This window comes from Anas acuta, chromosome 3 (assembly GCF_963932015.1).
Source record: "Anas acuta chromosome 3, bAnaAcu1.1, whole genome shotgun sequence".
NCBI lineage: Eukaryota > Metazoa > Chordata > Aves > Anseriformes > Anatidae > Anas > Anas acuta.
Window position 1 is genome coordinate 8,171,522 of NC_088981.1, and position 15,945 is coordinate 8,187,466.

Sequence of the window (15,945 nt, forward strand, 5' to 3'; positions counted from 1 at the left end):
TAAGACAAACCTGTGCTGAAGCAGACATGGATGGGTTCCCGTATGCATTGCCGTATATTCATAAGTGTTGCAGGGAGCTGCCACATATCTCTGTGACAAACTCTGCTAATAGATAATACACAGCGAAGAAAATGTTAAATGCATTGCTTCTTTGCACAGGGAATATGATTGTGGTGCTCTAGTGGCAGCGTGGTTATGGTTGAAAGGGCAGCTTCATTACAAGCCCCTGTTTTCAGACTATTGCAGCTTAGAAAAAAATCACCCATCGGACTGATTTTTTTTTTTTTTAATGCTTGTCAGCCTTGAGGTGAATTTTCCTTTAAGTGCAAAGTTCGAAAAAATCCATTTAGCTGTTTCCCTGCTTTAAATAAATTGGGAGGGACGGGCAGGCGTTTATAAACTCGAGGTTTATCTTTATCCAAGAGCTGCGTTTTGGATGCTCTGCGTTTGTCCTTGCTGCCTAAACGTGGGTTGTGTTTATGAAACATATAAAAAAAGAGGTAACTACACCTGCACCGTACACTACTCCGGCTTGCGTGTGTGCACAGGGTGTGACAGCGGCGATGTCTTACGTGCGTGAGCATGCCTCTCTTCCAGCTTCACACAGATCTTAATTTTCAGCTGCCTCCCTTTTCCCCTAGTTCTGTGCCTGCCCTTTCCCCCCAGCTTCTTCCTGCATACGTCAGATTCAGGTGGCACGTCAGCACTGTGGCGTTGGCCAGACCCAGTGAGTTGATTTTTTAATTATTTTTTTTTCCTTCCTTTGCTCTGTAGGGGGGAGTGCTGCACGCAGGAACCGCCGCTCGCGAACCGCACCGCTCTTAGATAACAGCCTGAAGGGGATTTGCATTTTGAAGTTACCTCAGAGTTTTTGTCCATGATAGCGAGCTGCAGATTTGGATAAAAGAGTAATCAAGTGGTGTAGGTAGGCGAGTTACACCTTCATATGAGGACGCTTTCTTGGAGAGCCCAGTGGTTCCGGCATGGTTCCTATCATGGCCACGGAGCTGTAGGAGTTACGGTGGTCTTGTAGATATCCTCAAGGACGGGAACTGGGAAAGGCAGTGAGGGAAAGGAGGGAGTGCCAGCACGTCAGTAATTCCTCCGTAGCCAAGGGGCTGTTCCAGCTGTGCTATATCCTCTTGGCATTAAGCATTTCAATAGGAAGAGGATGAAAAAGAACAATCAGGAATTTAATGATCAAGATATGTCGGTGCTCCTGTAATAAATAAGTTTGCTCCAAATAACACAACATCTTTTTTTTTTTCTTTTTTTCTTTTAAGTGACATTTTAGCCTAAACATAAGATATTAGGAATATGGTAAGTAACTTGGCTCGAGAGCTCTGGTTCTGATGACAACAGTGGTCACTTGGGGAGCATCACAGCTTGGCGCACAGACCACGCATCCATTCGTTCTTTGCTCTCTGAGTTAAGGTCCAACCTTCAGTACAGAAACAAAATGAGTCATGGTATCTTCACCTGACACCATTAAAAACTCTTCCGTGTTATAAGCCTGGCAACTTTTGCCATTTAACATTATGCGCCCGTTCTGTGGAAGTTATCCTCAGCACGGTTCCAGCTATCATAACTGGTTATCAGGACTGGTCTTTCACACGAGCTACTTGAATATTTTTTTTCTGTGCTACATAATTAAGTCTAGACAATGTTATACACCATCTTACAGTACACAGTTTTCTGGAAAAGTGAATGGAAGTGTATGGAGTCACTGGAACAGTAATTCTTTTGATGTCCAGTCTTCCTTTATGAGTCCCTCAGACTTGTTTCCTTGTTGGAGATTACAAAGGAGCTAAACTATGTAGTTACAGTTTTGAGCTTGTTTAAATAACCTGGAATTAATTCTGGGGTCTGTACTGTGTGTGTCTTTCCCCACAGCATTTGTTTCCTCAGGAGAAAGCTTGCAGGTAGGCACACCTTGATGTACTGAGCAGCAGACCTTCAAGCGATTGTTGGGTTATGTTATAGTGAACTGTAAGCATTTGCTGCTCGGCTTGGCATGTTACTTCAAACCCACCTTTGTCATGTAAAAGATTCTGGATCTTTGTCTCAAAGTTAAATCAAAACAGAGTAAGGAAATTTAGAGCCTAAAATGGAAAATGAAAAGATGTAAGCAGCTACAGGCTGGTGTTTTTTCACATCTGAAACTGTTAATGAATAGGTTTAATTTTCAAAATTTTCATTTTCATTTTCAAAAATATATTTATCAACATTCAGCTAAAGACTGTCTTCGGTCTAGGGATGCTAACTGGACAACTTTCTTGCATAACTGTTGGAAGGTTCAGTAGCACAATTCATGGGATGCCTCCTCCCCATGGAGTAGATGAGCAGTGGAGTGAATCACAAAAAGGAGACTTTCCGCTGGGTAAAATAGGGGTAAAGTGCCAGGCACTGCAAGGTGAGCTTACACGTAGATTATTTTTAACAAGTATTGTCTGTTGTTTTAAATAACTAAGTGAAATGAAAAAAAAATGATAGAATGACAGTTACCCTATGAGGCTCTTCACTCAATACACAGAAAACTGTGGAGCTGAGTTGCTGAGCAGTGTATAAAGTCTTGGGTATCAAGGAAACTCCCCTGAGCTTACTGTGATGAACCTGACTTGTCTGGTTACTACCTGTTGGGGGAAGTTTCTTCTGTTTTTCTCAGCATACTGCAGCTTGCATGGGGGGAAAAAAGGTCATATCTGCTACTGCACAGATATTTTTTTCTCCTGTTACCATTAAAGGTTTGGACACCAGCTATCATTTGCTCTTTGCCACCTTCTAGCATTAGCGGAATTATCTGTATTTCTACTTTGCTTTGAAGTTCACTTCATAAAAAAATGGATAAAATGAACCCTTCAAAAATAGAAAAATAAACCCAAACCGGGGAGAACATTGTCTTGGGCAGCCTCACCTGCCGTGTGTCAGCAGCAACCCCAGCCCAGGCTTCTTGAAATCTGCTCCTTTGGGAGCAAAGGTTTGTGGATTCAAACAACTGGTCTGTAATAACAGGTTACTCCACCAACTTTAGCCAACCCTCCATGAGCTTGTATCCTGTGTCCATGGCAAAACTAAAATTCTGGTGAAGGTCGAGTATTTCAGGGTTCAGTAGTTCTCTGCTGCTGATCAAAATTACACGCCTCACCTGTAAATTTCTCCCCGTTGATCTTTGTAAACATGAAGCTCACTTCAGAAGTGGACACGCGTCTTAGGGAATCTAATGATAAATTGCAAGAATAAAATGTTGGTGTTGCACTTTTTTTCCATCTGGCCATAAATGTCTAAGAAGTTAATTGTAATTATTATTTCTATTAGCAAAGCAGGACTTCTGACTACTACTTGGTTGTAGTTTGCATAGCATAGATGAAATTACCCCAGTTTGCAAGGTGCCATTTCACTTTCTGAACTTCCTACCTGATGTTGATCTTCGGAGACTTGCAGGGTCTGTGAATGCAAAAGATCCACCTGAAGACGAACAGTGGGTCGTTACCTGCGTCACCTTGTGTGAGCTCACCACAGGTATGGTTTTGGTAAGAAAGAGCCACTCACGACATCCCACGGCCTCTCAGGGTGGTGAAATCACACGGGGCTTTCTAAAAGCAGGCCCTGGAGGGTCAGTAGGAGCAGTAGCAGCAGATCTTTTCTCTGTGCTTACTGACATCAAGTAATAAATGGCACGTTGTGCTTCCAACATTCAATTCATCAATCCTTGTGCACTTCTTTATGTTTCTATATATAAACCTATACATATGCTTATTATATGGTATATACATATATAAAACCTCATATATGTATTTTAAAAAATATCAAGTATTGCCATCGCAACGTTTGTTTTTAATTTCCTTCCTATTTCTCATGTCTAGGGCTCAGACTTCTCTGGGATGTGCAGGATTTTTTAAACATTAAATTCTCCCTTCAGATGCATCATCATTCTTAATAATGTTCTGGGTACCTTGAACCATTATTTGCTTTTAAACAAGTTTTCAGCGCAGATCGTGCTGTCTGCATTCGGTCCTCCAAATCTCCCACCCGACTGTCTAAATTATTTTAACTGACATAGTTTCTAATTTACTCTCTCCAGTTGAGAGAGCTCCCTGGAGCTTGTCTATTTTAGCATTTAATTGCTGTATACTCTCGCAAATTAAATTCTCTAGTGATCCATTTTGCTCTGCTGGTGAAGCAGTGATCTTTCCATCGGAGCAAGATGGTGTTGGCGACTCAGCTGCCGGGGCTGGCATCCAGCTCCAGGGGAGGGGGAACTTCCCCAGTCCTCCTTGTGACCTGGGGGGGCTTCGGAGGCTGGGGGGGTTGTGCCACAGGTTAGCTTTCCTTGGAAATGCGCTCCATTTAATTATGATGCCCCAGGAAAGAGAAATCCTCAAAACGTGGTCTTCTCTCTCTCTCTTTTTTTTTTTTTTTTCTTTTATAGCTAGGAAACTTGCTTTGTCTAATTATGTTGTGCCCAAGTGTGAAGCAAAATGCTCTTATTTAAAATCTCCGTAGCTTTGCAGCTTTTTTTAGGATTCTCTTTTATAAAATGTGAAAAGACAGCTTCTCAAAATATGATGTTTTGCGTCTTCCTTCCCTGGGATACAGTTAAAACGCATTGTTTCTTTTGACAAAAATAATGCTATCCAGTTAGGAAACTTGTCTTTCCCATTTAGGTCTTTTTTGGATATTTGTACGGTGTTCATGCATCTTTCAATAGATTTTGGCTTGAGGTGGAGAGTTACCATTTAGGATCCAAATAATCCAGAAGTCTGGCACCGTTTCATCTCATTTCTGCTGAATGGAAACACTTCACTACGGTTTCTCAATGTGTGTGTACAGAGAGGAGAGCACAGAGTCCTAGAGACTTCCAGAGAGAGTGCACAGAGACCCTGTTGGGTCTTCAGGATTAAAGACTGCAGCATAGCAGGGCTCGAAGGGCTGCACAGAGCTCAGGTGTTGAGAGGTAAGATGCTTTCTGCCCATTCCTGCAGAGGGACCCTTTCCCTAGCCCACAGAACCTAGAGGAATATGTCCCGTGACCAAAAGCTGGCAAATGCTGTGCTTCTTTGGAACTCCAGAAGCGCGAAGTCTGTTGAACAGAAAATACAAAGCTGCTGCTTGCTTATTTATGCTTCTTACCTTAACCTTGAGGAAGACTCACCAGGAGTTGGTAATTACAGGACACAAGATTGTTAATTACAGATCGTTAAAATATATTTTTTTCAGGACAGACAGCTGCATGGTATTTGCATTATTGCATTATTTGGAGCTCCTTTAAATGGAGGGTGCAAGTTCAGACCTTCCACGTGGAGGTGTTAATCTTTGGACTTGCTTCATGTGGAAGCGCTGGGTGCTGTTGAACACTGATAGGTGACTGTCTGTCCTCTGCCATCATCTTCCATCCAAACATCTTTGTTTTGCAAATGTGGTGCAGATTAGCCAGTCTCCTTTTCTTTGTCAGAATATTTTAGTTCTATTTGCTGTCAAAGGTCTGCTTTAGCAGGGAAAGGGGAGGAGGATCCCTCACACCAAAAATTCACAGCAACCTCTGGGGACAGCAGCTGGTGTTTCAGAGCATTTCTTCGCCTTATACTGACTGTAGAAGGGATCAAGGTACATGGGTCCTTCCAGCCTTCAATTCTGAAGCCACGTACTTTATTAGGTCCTTAGGAAGTCTTTTGATTTTCTGCGTTCGTTTTTATTTTGCTAGGTACTACGAAATGTGAGGTGGCAACTCCAGCAGTCAGGTGTGTGTCAGAAGGACCACTGAGGCTTGTGCTTTTGAACTAAAACCATACCATTAAAATGAGAAAAGTTGAGCAATTAAAAAATAAATAAAAATGCATTGCGATTCCTGCTTTATCTTATACAAAATCCCATGTGCTCTTATGAGACGCAAGTAAGATCAGATCAGACTTCTACTATTAAATGGATGCTAAGATATGAATATAATAGGAATTTATTCTTCTACAAAAAGAAAGGTTCTCAGTGGTTCTGGGATCACTTGTGGTAAGTTGTTTTTTTTTTGTGTTTAAACAAATGTTTCAACCTTTCTGGGAAGCAGTAACTCAATATGGTCTGGCATTTAAAGACAAACTTTTAAAAGTTGATTGTATGGGAAGGTAGAAATCATAACCCATTGTGAAATCAGTCAAGGACCTAAGAACATTGGGAATATCCTTCTCAGGCAAAAAGACCCTCCTCCCTCCCCTATTTGTGTAGCTAAAAACATGCCAGGCTAAGCATATGCTTTTTAAAAGGAAAAACACTTCAACAGAGGTATAAAGATCTTTATTGCTATTATTTATAGGACTGAAGTTCTAATAGACTTATTTTTCTGGGAGTCTAGGAGGACTCACCTATTAGGGCCAATAAAACTTGAAAGAGTAGAGGCTGGTTTTGTATTTTAATACAATAAATCAACATAATTTAGACTCTTACTTCAGTTGGAACCTGAAAAATCAACTGCTGTCCTTGGCCTACAAGAAGATTATAAAACAAATTCCTTTCTCAGGAAGGCTGAACGTGAGTGCCACGTGTGTCTGGGCATTTAGTGCCAAGAGAATCTCCTTGCACATGGCTGGCTTCTCCCTTTCATACTAGCATAAAGCCAGTGCTCATCTCCTCCTCCGTAACAATTCACCCAAGCAGATTTCACAAAAAATTGCTGAGCATCATCTTCACTGGGAGAACCTCACCTCCTCCACGAGTCAGGTCTCAGGCACTCTTTGGCCCAGATAACTTGAAGCTGCAGATGCCAAGAGGATCGCTTGTAGGATGAATACGTGAGCAGTGAGGATGTAATTCTGCGTCATTCCAAAATTCTCCTGAGTCCATGGCTGTGTCCAGCTTTTAGAAGATTGAAAGCTGAGCACGCTGTCCTTTCTTGGCACTTCAGATTCACCATCGAACTGCTCTTTTGGTTGGTTTTGCTGCTTTGCTTTGACTTTTTAGTAGTACCGCCTTCGTAAAGCCAATGTGCATCTCAGTTATTTTATCAGAGAAATTGGTATGAAGCAGATGTGCTTCTTTAAAAAGAGAAAAAATGGCATAGTCTTTAAGGGAAAACCTAATTTCATCACTAGGCAATAAGGAACTAATAAGAGTTTTCCCACATAATCGAGTTCTGTTGCTCTCCATCCTTTCAGTAAGAATAATCGTGATGCCACAGTACAGATTTTAGGCAGCTGGGGTGTGAAGGTTTGTTGTTTGCAAGCATAAGGTCGCCCCAACTGATTCAAAAGAGACTGTAGTCTGTGTGAGAAACATTTCTTGGTGACTACAGCCCACCGGTGGGGTGTTTTCCTGGAAGTTATTCTCCAGTTTCTGCTTGCTCCTTTTCTGTCTGGCAGAAAAGCACGTGCACTGGAATTGGCGAGTCATTTTTACCATGCCCACTACATAAATATTTGCACGCCACATTATATATGGCAGTGTTCTCTAAAAATGCTTTAAAAAAGGGGAGAAAACTAGAAGAGGTTGAGCAAACTTCCTTTCTGTTCACTTTGAGCACTGTTTTCACACCATAGTGTGAAAATTGAGACATTTTGCGTTATGAAACAGGTTCCTCTCGAGATGCAAGCTGCTTCCATCCCTTTACCTAGCGAAAAAGAAATGCCACATCTCTCCTGGTGCTTTCCGAGCAGACCTGGCAGTAAGTCCTGGCTGTGCGTAAGGAGTTGTAACGTTCAGTTATTCGCAAGGTGCAGTACAGTGACAGATTACTGAGTATCTATGTAATAATTGCAAGTCCCTGATCATACTTCCCATTTTACACGTCGTCAAGACCTTGGACCTTAATCTCGTTCTCTGATTGACAGTGGCGGCCGGGGAGAGAGCGCCTGCATTGTTTGTGGTCGTCGCATCTGTGCAACTCGAGTCAGCTGAGGGCATTTGCATATTCTTAAGTATTGCTTCTGAGAGGGCCTAAATCCTCCTCAAGTGTTTGATGCATTTTTGAAATTCATTCATAAGGTATCTACATGCACTAATAGTTCTGTATAATATTGCTGTGCATAATCTGACAGATAAGGCTAGTTTTTTAAACAAGGTATTCTTTGGGGATGACATATTACATTCTGCCTTATTCTGCTGGGCGGAAATGTCAAGTACTTCGAAAAAGGATGCTTGAACGTTTTGATTGAATTAGTATTCTTTATCCAACACAAATTGTCGGCTGCAATAAAACATAGCTGCATTGTGAGAATGGTTTTCAAAAGAGTTAACAGCAGGGCTTTTTTGTTTTATTTTTGTTCCCGGTGCTTTATTACATATAATCGTTCCTTTGCTGCTGCTGCTGATATTAGACACAACAAGAGAGGAGATTCTTAGATGCATTTTAGATTAGTTTGTCTGAATTGTTAAACTGTGAGCAGCTTTTTTTTATCTTGACATACTTTTTGAAATACACCTTAGCTTTTTATCTTTCTCTGATCTTGCTTTTTATTTTCTTCCCTTGCAAAGTTTTTATCAATATTTTCGGAACCGTTGTCAGCCTTAATTTCAGAAACCTGTCACTCTTGCCAGAACGTGTGCAGCACTAGTGAGGAGTACCATTGCTTTGAAGAATATCCAGTATCAGTATTTGAGCACTGAGCACAGACAGTGGTTTGCAATATTAACTCGATAGCCCAGTATAGAAATATTTGTGTAATTGAGAGCCATGTCTTCCACAGGTTGGATCAACGCCCGCTCCAGTTTGCCGAAGGAGTAATGTGTTTCCCCCATTCTGAAATGGACACCTACCATGGTTGCTACTATAAGCTCAAGCCCTGAATGACTTAGGGTCTCTAATGGAAGACCACTAATCACAAGGAAAATCGTCTTTTTTTACATTGCATTAAGCTTGTGTTCAAAGGGCCACCATTAGTGGCTGTGACCTAGATGTAGAAATGTGTTTCGGTCTCTTAAAAGGACCATAGGTATCGCTACTGCTTGCATACTTGAAAAAAGAATGATGCGGATTTAGTTTGTTTGTTTATGAGCATGCATGTTCTACTGAACAACAGCTTTTATGTTAGTTTTGTTTTACCTTTGCTTTCAGGAATCTCCTTCTGGCCGCAGAAAAGCTCTTGCCACCAGCAGCATCAACATGAAGCAATACGCAAGCCCCATGCCTACACAAACAGATGTCAAGTTAAAATTCAAGCCTTTGTCGAAGAAAATAGTATCTGCCACACTACAGTTCTCTTTATCTTGTATTTTCCTGAGGGAAGGGAAAGCCACGTAAGTTTTCTGTTTTGTTTTTATTTAAAAAAAGAAAAAAAAGCACACAAATATCCTGGTTCATGTTGCTTTTCAAAGAGTTCTTGGGATAAAGAGCTCTTTCTGTATAGAATGGCAGAATTAGAGAGAATCCTCTAGCATACCTATCATTCCTGCCATACTTAGTTTCTTAATCTGAGTAAGAGCCATTTCTTACTCTGATTATAGCCCTGTGTTCTTCAGAAACAAATAGCTTGTCCTCTGCCATTACAGACATTTTAAATAACAGCAGCTTAAGAATCTACAGGTTTGAAAGCAGCAGGAGTGTCTGTTTGTGTGCGTGTGTGTACTTTTCCACCAATACCCTTAGCAAACTGCAAGGGAAATGTGGGAAAGAGCACCTGGTTCTGTTTCACAAGAAATGGAAGAAAGACAAAGCCGCTTGCAAGGTGAGAGAAGGTGGAGTCAGAAGTCAGATTTTGGGTCAAACGTGAGAACATCCTGTGAAAAGAGTTCACGTGGGCATTGATTACCACTCCCCCTACTCACCCACCTAGTTCTGTCCCTTATTTCAACAACCTGTGGAGTGCACAAAGCATACGAGTTGTTTTTCCATATACTATAAACTTTCCTGCAGTTTGTCAGATTCACATTGTCAGACGTTGACCATTTGTCACCCATCCTATTTTGCTCTTCCTTTCCGTCTCATATAGGCTATGGGAACGTGAGAAAGGCAGAACAAAAAGAGGTAGATCAGAAAACTGCTGTTTTAGTGGTTCTTTTACCTCTTTGTTTGTTTGTTTTCCTTCCAAAATGCTAAGGGTTTACTTACTGCTCCTGTTATTCTGAATGTACTTGCAGACATATGGCACTGTAGTGCCCCCAGATTGTTGCACTAACAGGTTCCCAAAGCTTTGTTATGGCACGCATTTTGACATAAAAAGGCTGTCTTTTTGTTTGTATGCTTTGAAACCCACAGATGCATTCATTACTATTGCTATTTCCCTCCTCTGATTAACCCATTGGGAACTACATTTAGAGCTATGATATAAATTTTATTTATATATGATGAATATATTTTTGATATTTTGATATATTAAAATATAGAATGTTTTTTTTTTTTTTTTTTTTAAGTATTTATCTGTGGTTTAACATGGCATTGCAGATGGAAATGTGGAAGAAAATGTATCTGATAACCTCCTGACTTTGGGGGAACAATTAGCGTCTATGAACTACAAACAGACAATAGCTCTACTAGACTCTTACGGCTTTTTGAGGCCATAACTTGTAAAAGCTGACCCATTCAGTATGGCAAATGCCTTCTTCCTGTTGAAATTGACTTGTCTCAGACTGTAGACTTTAAGTCACATAGACTGTCCGTTGACAGTAGGATTTTAATATTGCCCCTAACCTGGAATCAGGGAAAGAAAAATATCAAAACCTGGTGTTTATGAAAGCATTGATTTTTCAGTATGTGTAAATAGAGAATGCCCTACCAGGCAGGGTAAGGTAAGAGAGTGAATTCAGGTGTCAGATACATGAGCGTGCTAGAAAATGCCTGGGCTGATTTACAGCCTGCTGTAGTTCTATAAAGTGAGGTTCACTTTTATTTTATGTGTTTTATAGAGAAAATACGGCAACCTATTGCTGTGCAACACCAAAAACCTTCCTTCTTAGACACAGAAGAAAGATTATAAATACATAAAGGGCAGTTTCAGAGAAGGAAATAATGCTTTGGAGACCTTTTTATTTCTAAACTTTACATGAGCAAGTGTCATGCAAGATCTGAGAACTAACTGCTTCCAGCTATTTGTCTTCAGTGCATGAAAGAGCCTGCCTTTCAGTGCAGTTACATAGTGTAGTTGACTCTACTAATGCTACATTTTTTCCCCTGTGCTTGAAGAGTTTATTTAACCTATTGGTTATCAAAACAGGAAGATGAAGCCTTGAGGATTTTGCATGAATGGAAAGGTCTTTGCAACTTCTTGATAGTTGCTTACTTTATTTTTACAAATAGTTACAGAGCGCTTAGTTGGCCCATGTAACTGCAGGTTCTGTAGTGCTGATTACTTTGAAATCAGAGTTCAAATGATTGTCCTACAGAATTTCTGATTGTAGCACGTTAAATCACTACATTTAATGCCATGTTTTAAGTGCATCTGTTCCCATGCAGATTTGAGGAATGTTTAGTTAAGTCATTTTCATTCATTCAGGTGGTACCTTAAAAATAATTTGTATAGTTTTCCTAGCATTATTAGCCACAAAATCTGTGCATCTAGTTTTATCATGATCACAGCTTCAAAGAACATAAAGTTATTCTACCAGTATAGGTTGGAAGGGACCTGTAGGGTTATCTAATCCAACCTCCTGCAGAGAGGAGAGCCAGCTGTGTGATCAGAGCAGTTTGCTCTGGCTTTATCCCATTGGGTCTTGAAAAATTCCACGACTGGAGACTGTGCAGCCTCTCCAGGCACCCCATGCCACTGCTGGATGGTGACTGCCACACATTTTTCCTTGCATTAGATTAGAACTGCTCTGGTTTCAGTTTGCCTCTCTGCTCTCTGATGCCTCTCTTCCTCCTGCCTTGCATCACTGTCTTCTCAGCCATGTCCTCTAAGGTGCTGGTAGGCTGCTGCCAGGTGTCCCTGAAGCCATCCAGCTCTTATCCAGGCTCCACGCATCCATTTCCCTCAGCCTCTCTTCGTAGGGCAAATGCTTCTGCCCTCAACCAGCTCAGTGGTCTCCTGCTGAACTCCTTTCAGTTTCTCCACACCTTTGCCTGTACCATGAGACAAAACACTGGGACCAAGTACTCTGTATGCAGTCCAACAAGCTCCAAGTGAACGAGAGTCATGACTGCCCTCAGCCTACTGGCTGTGGTCCTGTTAGTGCAGATCAGGATGCTCTTTGCCTCCTTTGGCTGCCAGGGCACGGTGCTGGCTCGCTTTGAGCTTGCTCTCTGCCAAGATCCCCAGGCCATTTCCAGCAGAGCTGCTCCCCAGCCAGGTAATCTCCGGTCTGTTTTACTGCAAGGAGCTAAAAAATACTCGATTAATCCCAATAAACCTAATGAAATGGTTTTCAAAGAGAGGAGCTAAGACCACTGGTGCTTCAGGAACGATAGGTTCTTAAAAAACCTTGTTTTTTTGTGGAACAAATATAGAATATCTATTCATCTGAATCTGCCTGCAGTCATCTTTTCAGCAAACGTTTGATGTGAAAGGTACAGTCATGTGAAAGATATCTATATCTGCGTGAGAGAGACAGTCAAATAAGAATTGAAATTGGCCACTGATATGTTTTTATCCCATTTATGAATTTGTGTATTTGAGAAAGGGATTCTTATTTCTGGAACAGTGTCTGGAGTTTTGAATGAATCTAGTGGTAGGTCACATGCGGTGTATGGACATTAGGTCTGACCAAACATTTTCACTTCAAGCAAAGGAGACCGGGTGAGTGTTCGGTAACGTTTCTGGACTGGCTTCCAATTCTAAGAATCAGTTATTAAATTAACTCTTAATGCAAGGTAGCACCGTTTTTGCCATTTAGAATTTTGTTACGAGAAAGCTTTCCCTTTAGAAATTAATATACATGAGTGTTTTCATTTTGTTATTACACTCTATTCAAGATCAGATCTGAGATCAGAGACCTCCCTGAAGAAAAGAAGGCATAAAAACATTTAAAGGGTTTTTAATAATGCAGTAGTATCAGATGTGGTATTAACAGACTCCATTTTAATGCCTGGTTTGAAATTTATTATTTAGGGATGAAGACATGCAAAGCCTGGCTAGTTTGATGAGTATGAAACAAGCTGATATTGGAAATCTAGATGATTTTGAGGAAGACAATGAAGAAGATGAAGAAAACAGAGTGAATCAAGAGGAAAAGGCTGCAAAAATTACAGGTTGGTTTTGCCACAAGGATGGTAAAAGAGTTTGCTGTCGTAATTGCAGACTGTGTTCCATGGAATTTATCTTTATGCTTTATTTGTGTTTTGCTTTAAAGCAATGCAAAACAAAATTTAGGATAATTTGAGCAAACAAGAACCAATAACTGAACCAAGTTTATTTTTTGTGAATTTAGGATAATTGATTAGTGTGTGTGTGTATGCCTGCTCCCTGTTTCCAGGAGAGAGTACGTGAGGCAGAGAGCATTTTAGGGAAGCAAAGAAACAATGTGAACAGAGGACTAAAACGCAGACAGAAAAGGATTAGTGAGTGAGAAAGCAAGAGGATGAGCAGAAGTGAAATATGGATGTGAAAATAACTGTGAAGTGAAGCATGCCATCAATAGGTGCTGAGATTCTGCTTGGCAACGTGGAAATTCCAAGCAATTCTTTTGCTTGGGAGTGTCTCATGGAAATGAAATCAGGAGACTTGGTGTCTTCACCAACCCTTCATTGGAATTATGGTAGTAAAGTTGTTTGAAGTGAGGTGGTATAACCACACTTGGATTGCTTGCTGGTGAAAATGCTTAATGTGTCCAGGATAGCTGAACTAATCGACGTACGTTAGATCAGGATGTGATAAATTGTTGGCAGAGATCGTTACGTAGTACTGCTCAAGATGAGTTCTGTAGGAATTCTTGGTGTAAGAAAAGAATCAGGAAAGGACAAAGGAACTTTTTGTGCCAGCCTTCATGCCTGCCAGTGACCTTTTAAAAACAAACAAAACAAAACTGTTTGTTGAAATAATGGGATCCTTCCATAAAGTGGGGTAGAGCATCTAAAGCAAAAAAGTGGATTCTCAAATCTATTCTTGAAAGACTTGAGGAACCTTGGTTGGGTATTTGGGAACGATACTTCCATCTCTTCTTTTTGAGCTTTTATTGCAGTTGAAAGGTTCGTCTTGAAGTGATTATTACTTTGTTATATTTATTGTTGTGAAAGGATGCAAATACACTTTCTCCATGGTTTACATATTCAAGTGTAAGTTTTGTACCATGATGAAGTCTAGAGATACTTACGCTGTATTTGTCTGGGACATAGTAGATTGGAAAATCCAATCTTGAGAGAGAGAGATGTCTTGCAAGGAGTAGTGAAATACCATTCTGGTCACACTGAAATCACCCTGCAGAGTCTCTCACTCTTTTCCCAGTGCAACCAGAGTAATTCAGCTGCATGTTCAGAACAGCAAACAAAAGCTAACATGTTCAGCAAGCCCTCCTATAACCCCTGAGAGAAGGGCACACGAAGGAGATGCTACATAAAGTTTATATAAACTATTATGCAGATATATTTTAATAAGATAGGCCTGAATTCTGCTCTGAGGACTGCTACAGAAAACCCACGTGCAGGACAGCAGGTGAAAAGCAGCAGATCTTGCTTCTAAGCTTCACTGTTCTGGCAGTGCTCAGCATCCAAACGAGCAACACTCAAACACACAGAAAGCTGCTGTAGCTCAGCCTATTCTGTCCACTGTCCTTTGTCTACATAGTGCCCATCCCTAGAGGTAGATGGAGAAGGGTGATCTGACATAACCTGGGGTAGTTCGGAGCCTTTCCTCCCCATACACACAATGCCAGGTCCTATCCTGAAGGTTTAGAGGCGTTTCAGCTCTTGCAGCTATCATGGTAAAGGCCAATATAAGATGTTTTAAGCAAACATTGCGCTAACTACTTGCAAGGCAGAAGCATTAAGTACTTCTTGAATTATGGTATCTGCTCGTGGTTCAGCCTGTTCTGATCTGTTTTCTAATGATCCAAGATGGCAGGGCTGGCTGTTTTGGGGATGCATCATTCAGGGCACCGAAGGAGGAAGGGTCAGCCCCAGAGCTGTTCTGTTGGCCCTAAGAGCTGAGTTGCTTTGTTACCCTGGCTAACTTTTCCTTAGTTAGACAAATAGAAGGATGGGAGGGATATTGAAGGCAAATGAGTGCACGTAGTTTCCCAAGTAAATGGGAGAGTATGAACCAAAGGCGGTAAGTAAACACTGATAAATAAAATGTAAAGGATCCATTTCAACACGTGCTCAAGACAATGTAAAGGCTTCTGATTTCATTGCCAGTTGGAGCGACTCCTGTGACAAATATAGTGAGTGGGAAAAACTAATAAAACAGCAGGACAGCTCAGGAGCAGAGGAGAATGGGGAATGCTGTCTCTGATAGGAGGAGGTAGGGATCATTCTAGAAAAATAGGAGGAAATATAGAAAGAAGGAAATCAGGGAACAGAAGTGATGTGGTGATGTTCTCTTTTTTTAATTTCTTTCAAAAAAAATAATTGTGTTCACAGAATCCCATAAAGTTAATTGAGGAAGTTACATAACCCTTTTGAAAGCTTGTTGCTCCCAACATTTTCTCATCTGTTGCCTTGTTAGGGTGTTGGCAGCCGAGCGGGCTGGAATGCCTTCGCTGACTCAGAGTCCCCTGCGGCAAATCACTTCGCCTTGGTGCGCCCGGTTTCCCAGCTGTAAAATGGGGAGACTGGCTATAGGTACTTCACAGGAACGATGGGAGGGTGGCAGAGTTAATGTTTGTAAGCAAGCTTTGAAAAAGCAAAATGCAAGTAGTAAAGCAGAAGGGGTTAATTATCTTTTTGACTCAAGTTCTCGTAGAAACGTTGGGTGACTCCATGACTGAAGCGTTGTCATTCTCAGGCAGCAGCTACAGGTGGTGCTGCCAGTCTTTTTCACACACGCTGTTCCTTTCGCAGGGTACAAGAACTAATTAGTTTTCATTGGGCCCCAAGTTACAGTTTTATAGGTGAATAAATATATCCACCACTAGGAGAATGCGAGAGACCTGCTGAATAGG

At 41.1% G+C, this 15,945-nt stretch overlaps 1 protein-coding gene across 13 annotated transcripts in view; it reads left to right on the forward strand.

Moving 5' to 3' along the window:
* Positions 1-15,945, forward strand: part of EHBP1 (EH domain binding protein 1) — a 205,707-nt gene that overhangs the window by 63,463 nt on the left and 126,299 nt on the right. For all 13 annotated transcript variants that reach the window (XM_068675568.1, XM_068675569.1, XM_068675570.1 and 10 more), the window contains 2 exons: positions 9,035-9,216; positions 12,960-13,099. In XM_068675568.1, the coding sequence (XP_068531669.1) occupies positions 9,035-9,216; positions 12,960-13,099 (322 nt within the window). The remainder of the gene's footprint in view (positions 1-9,034; positions 9,217-12,959; positions 13,100-15,945) is intronic.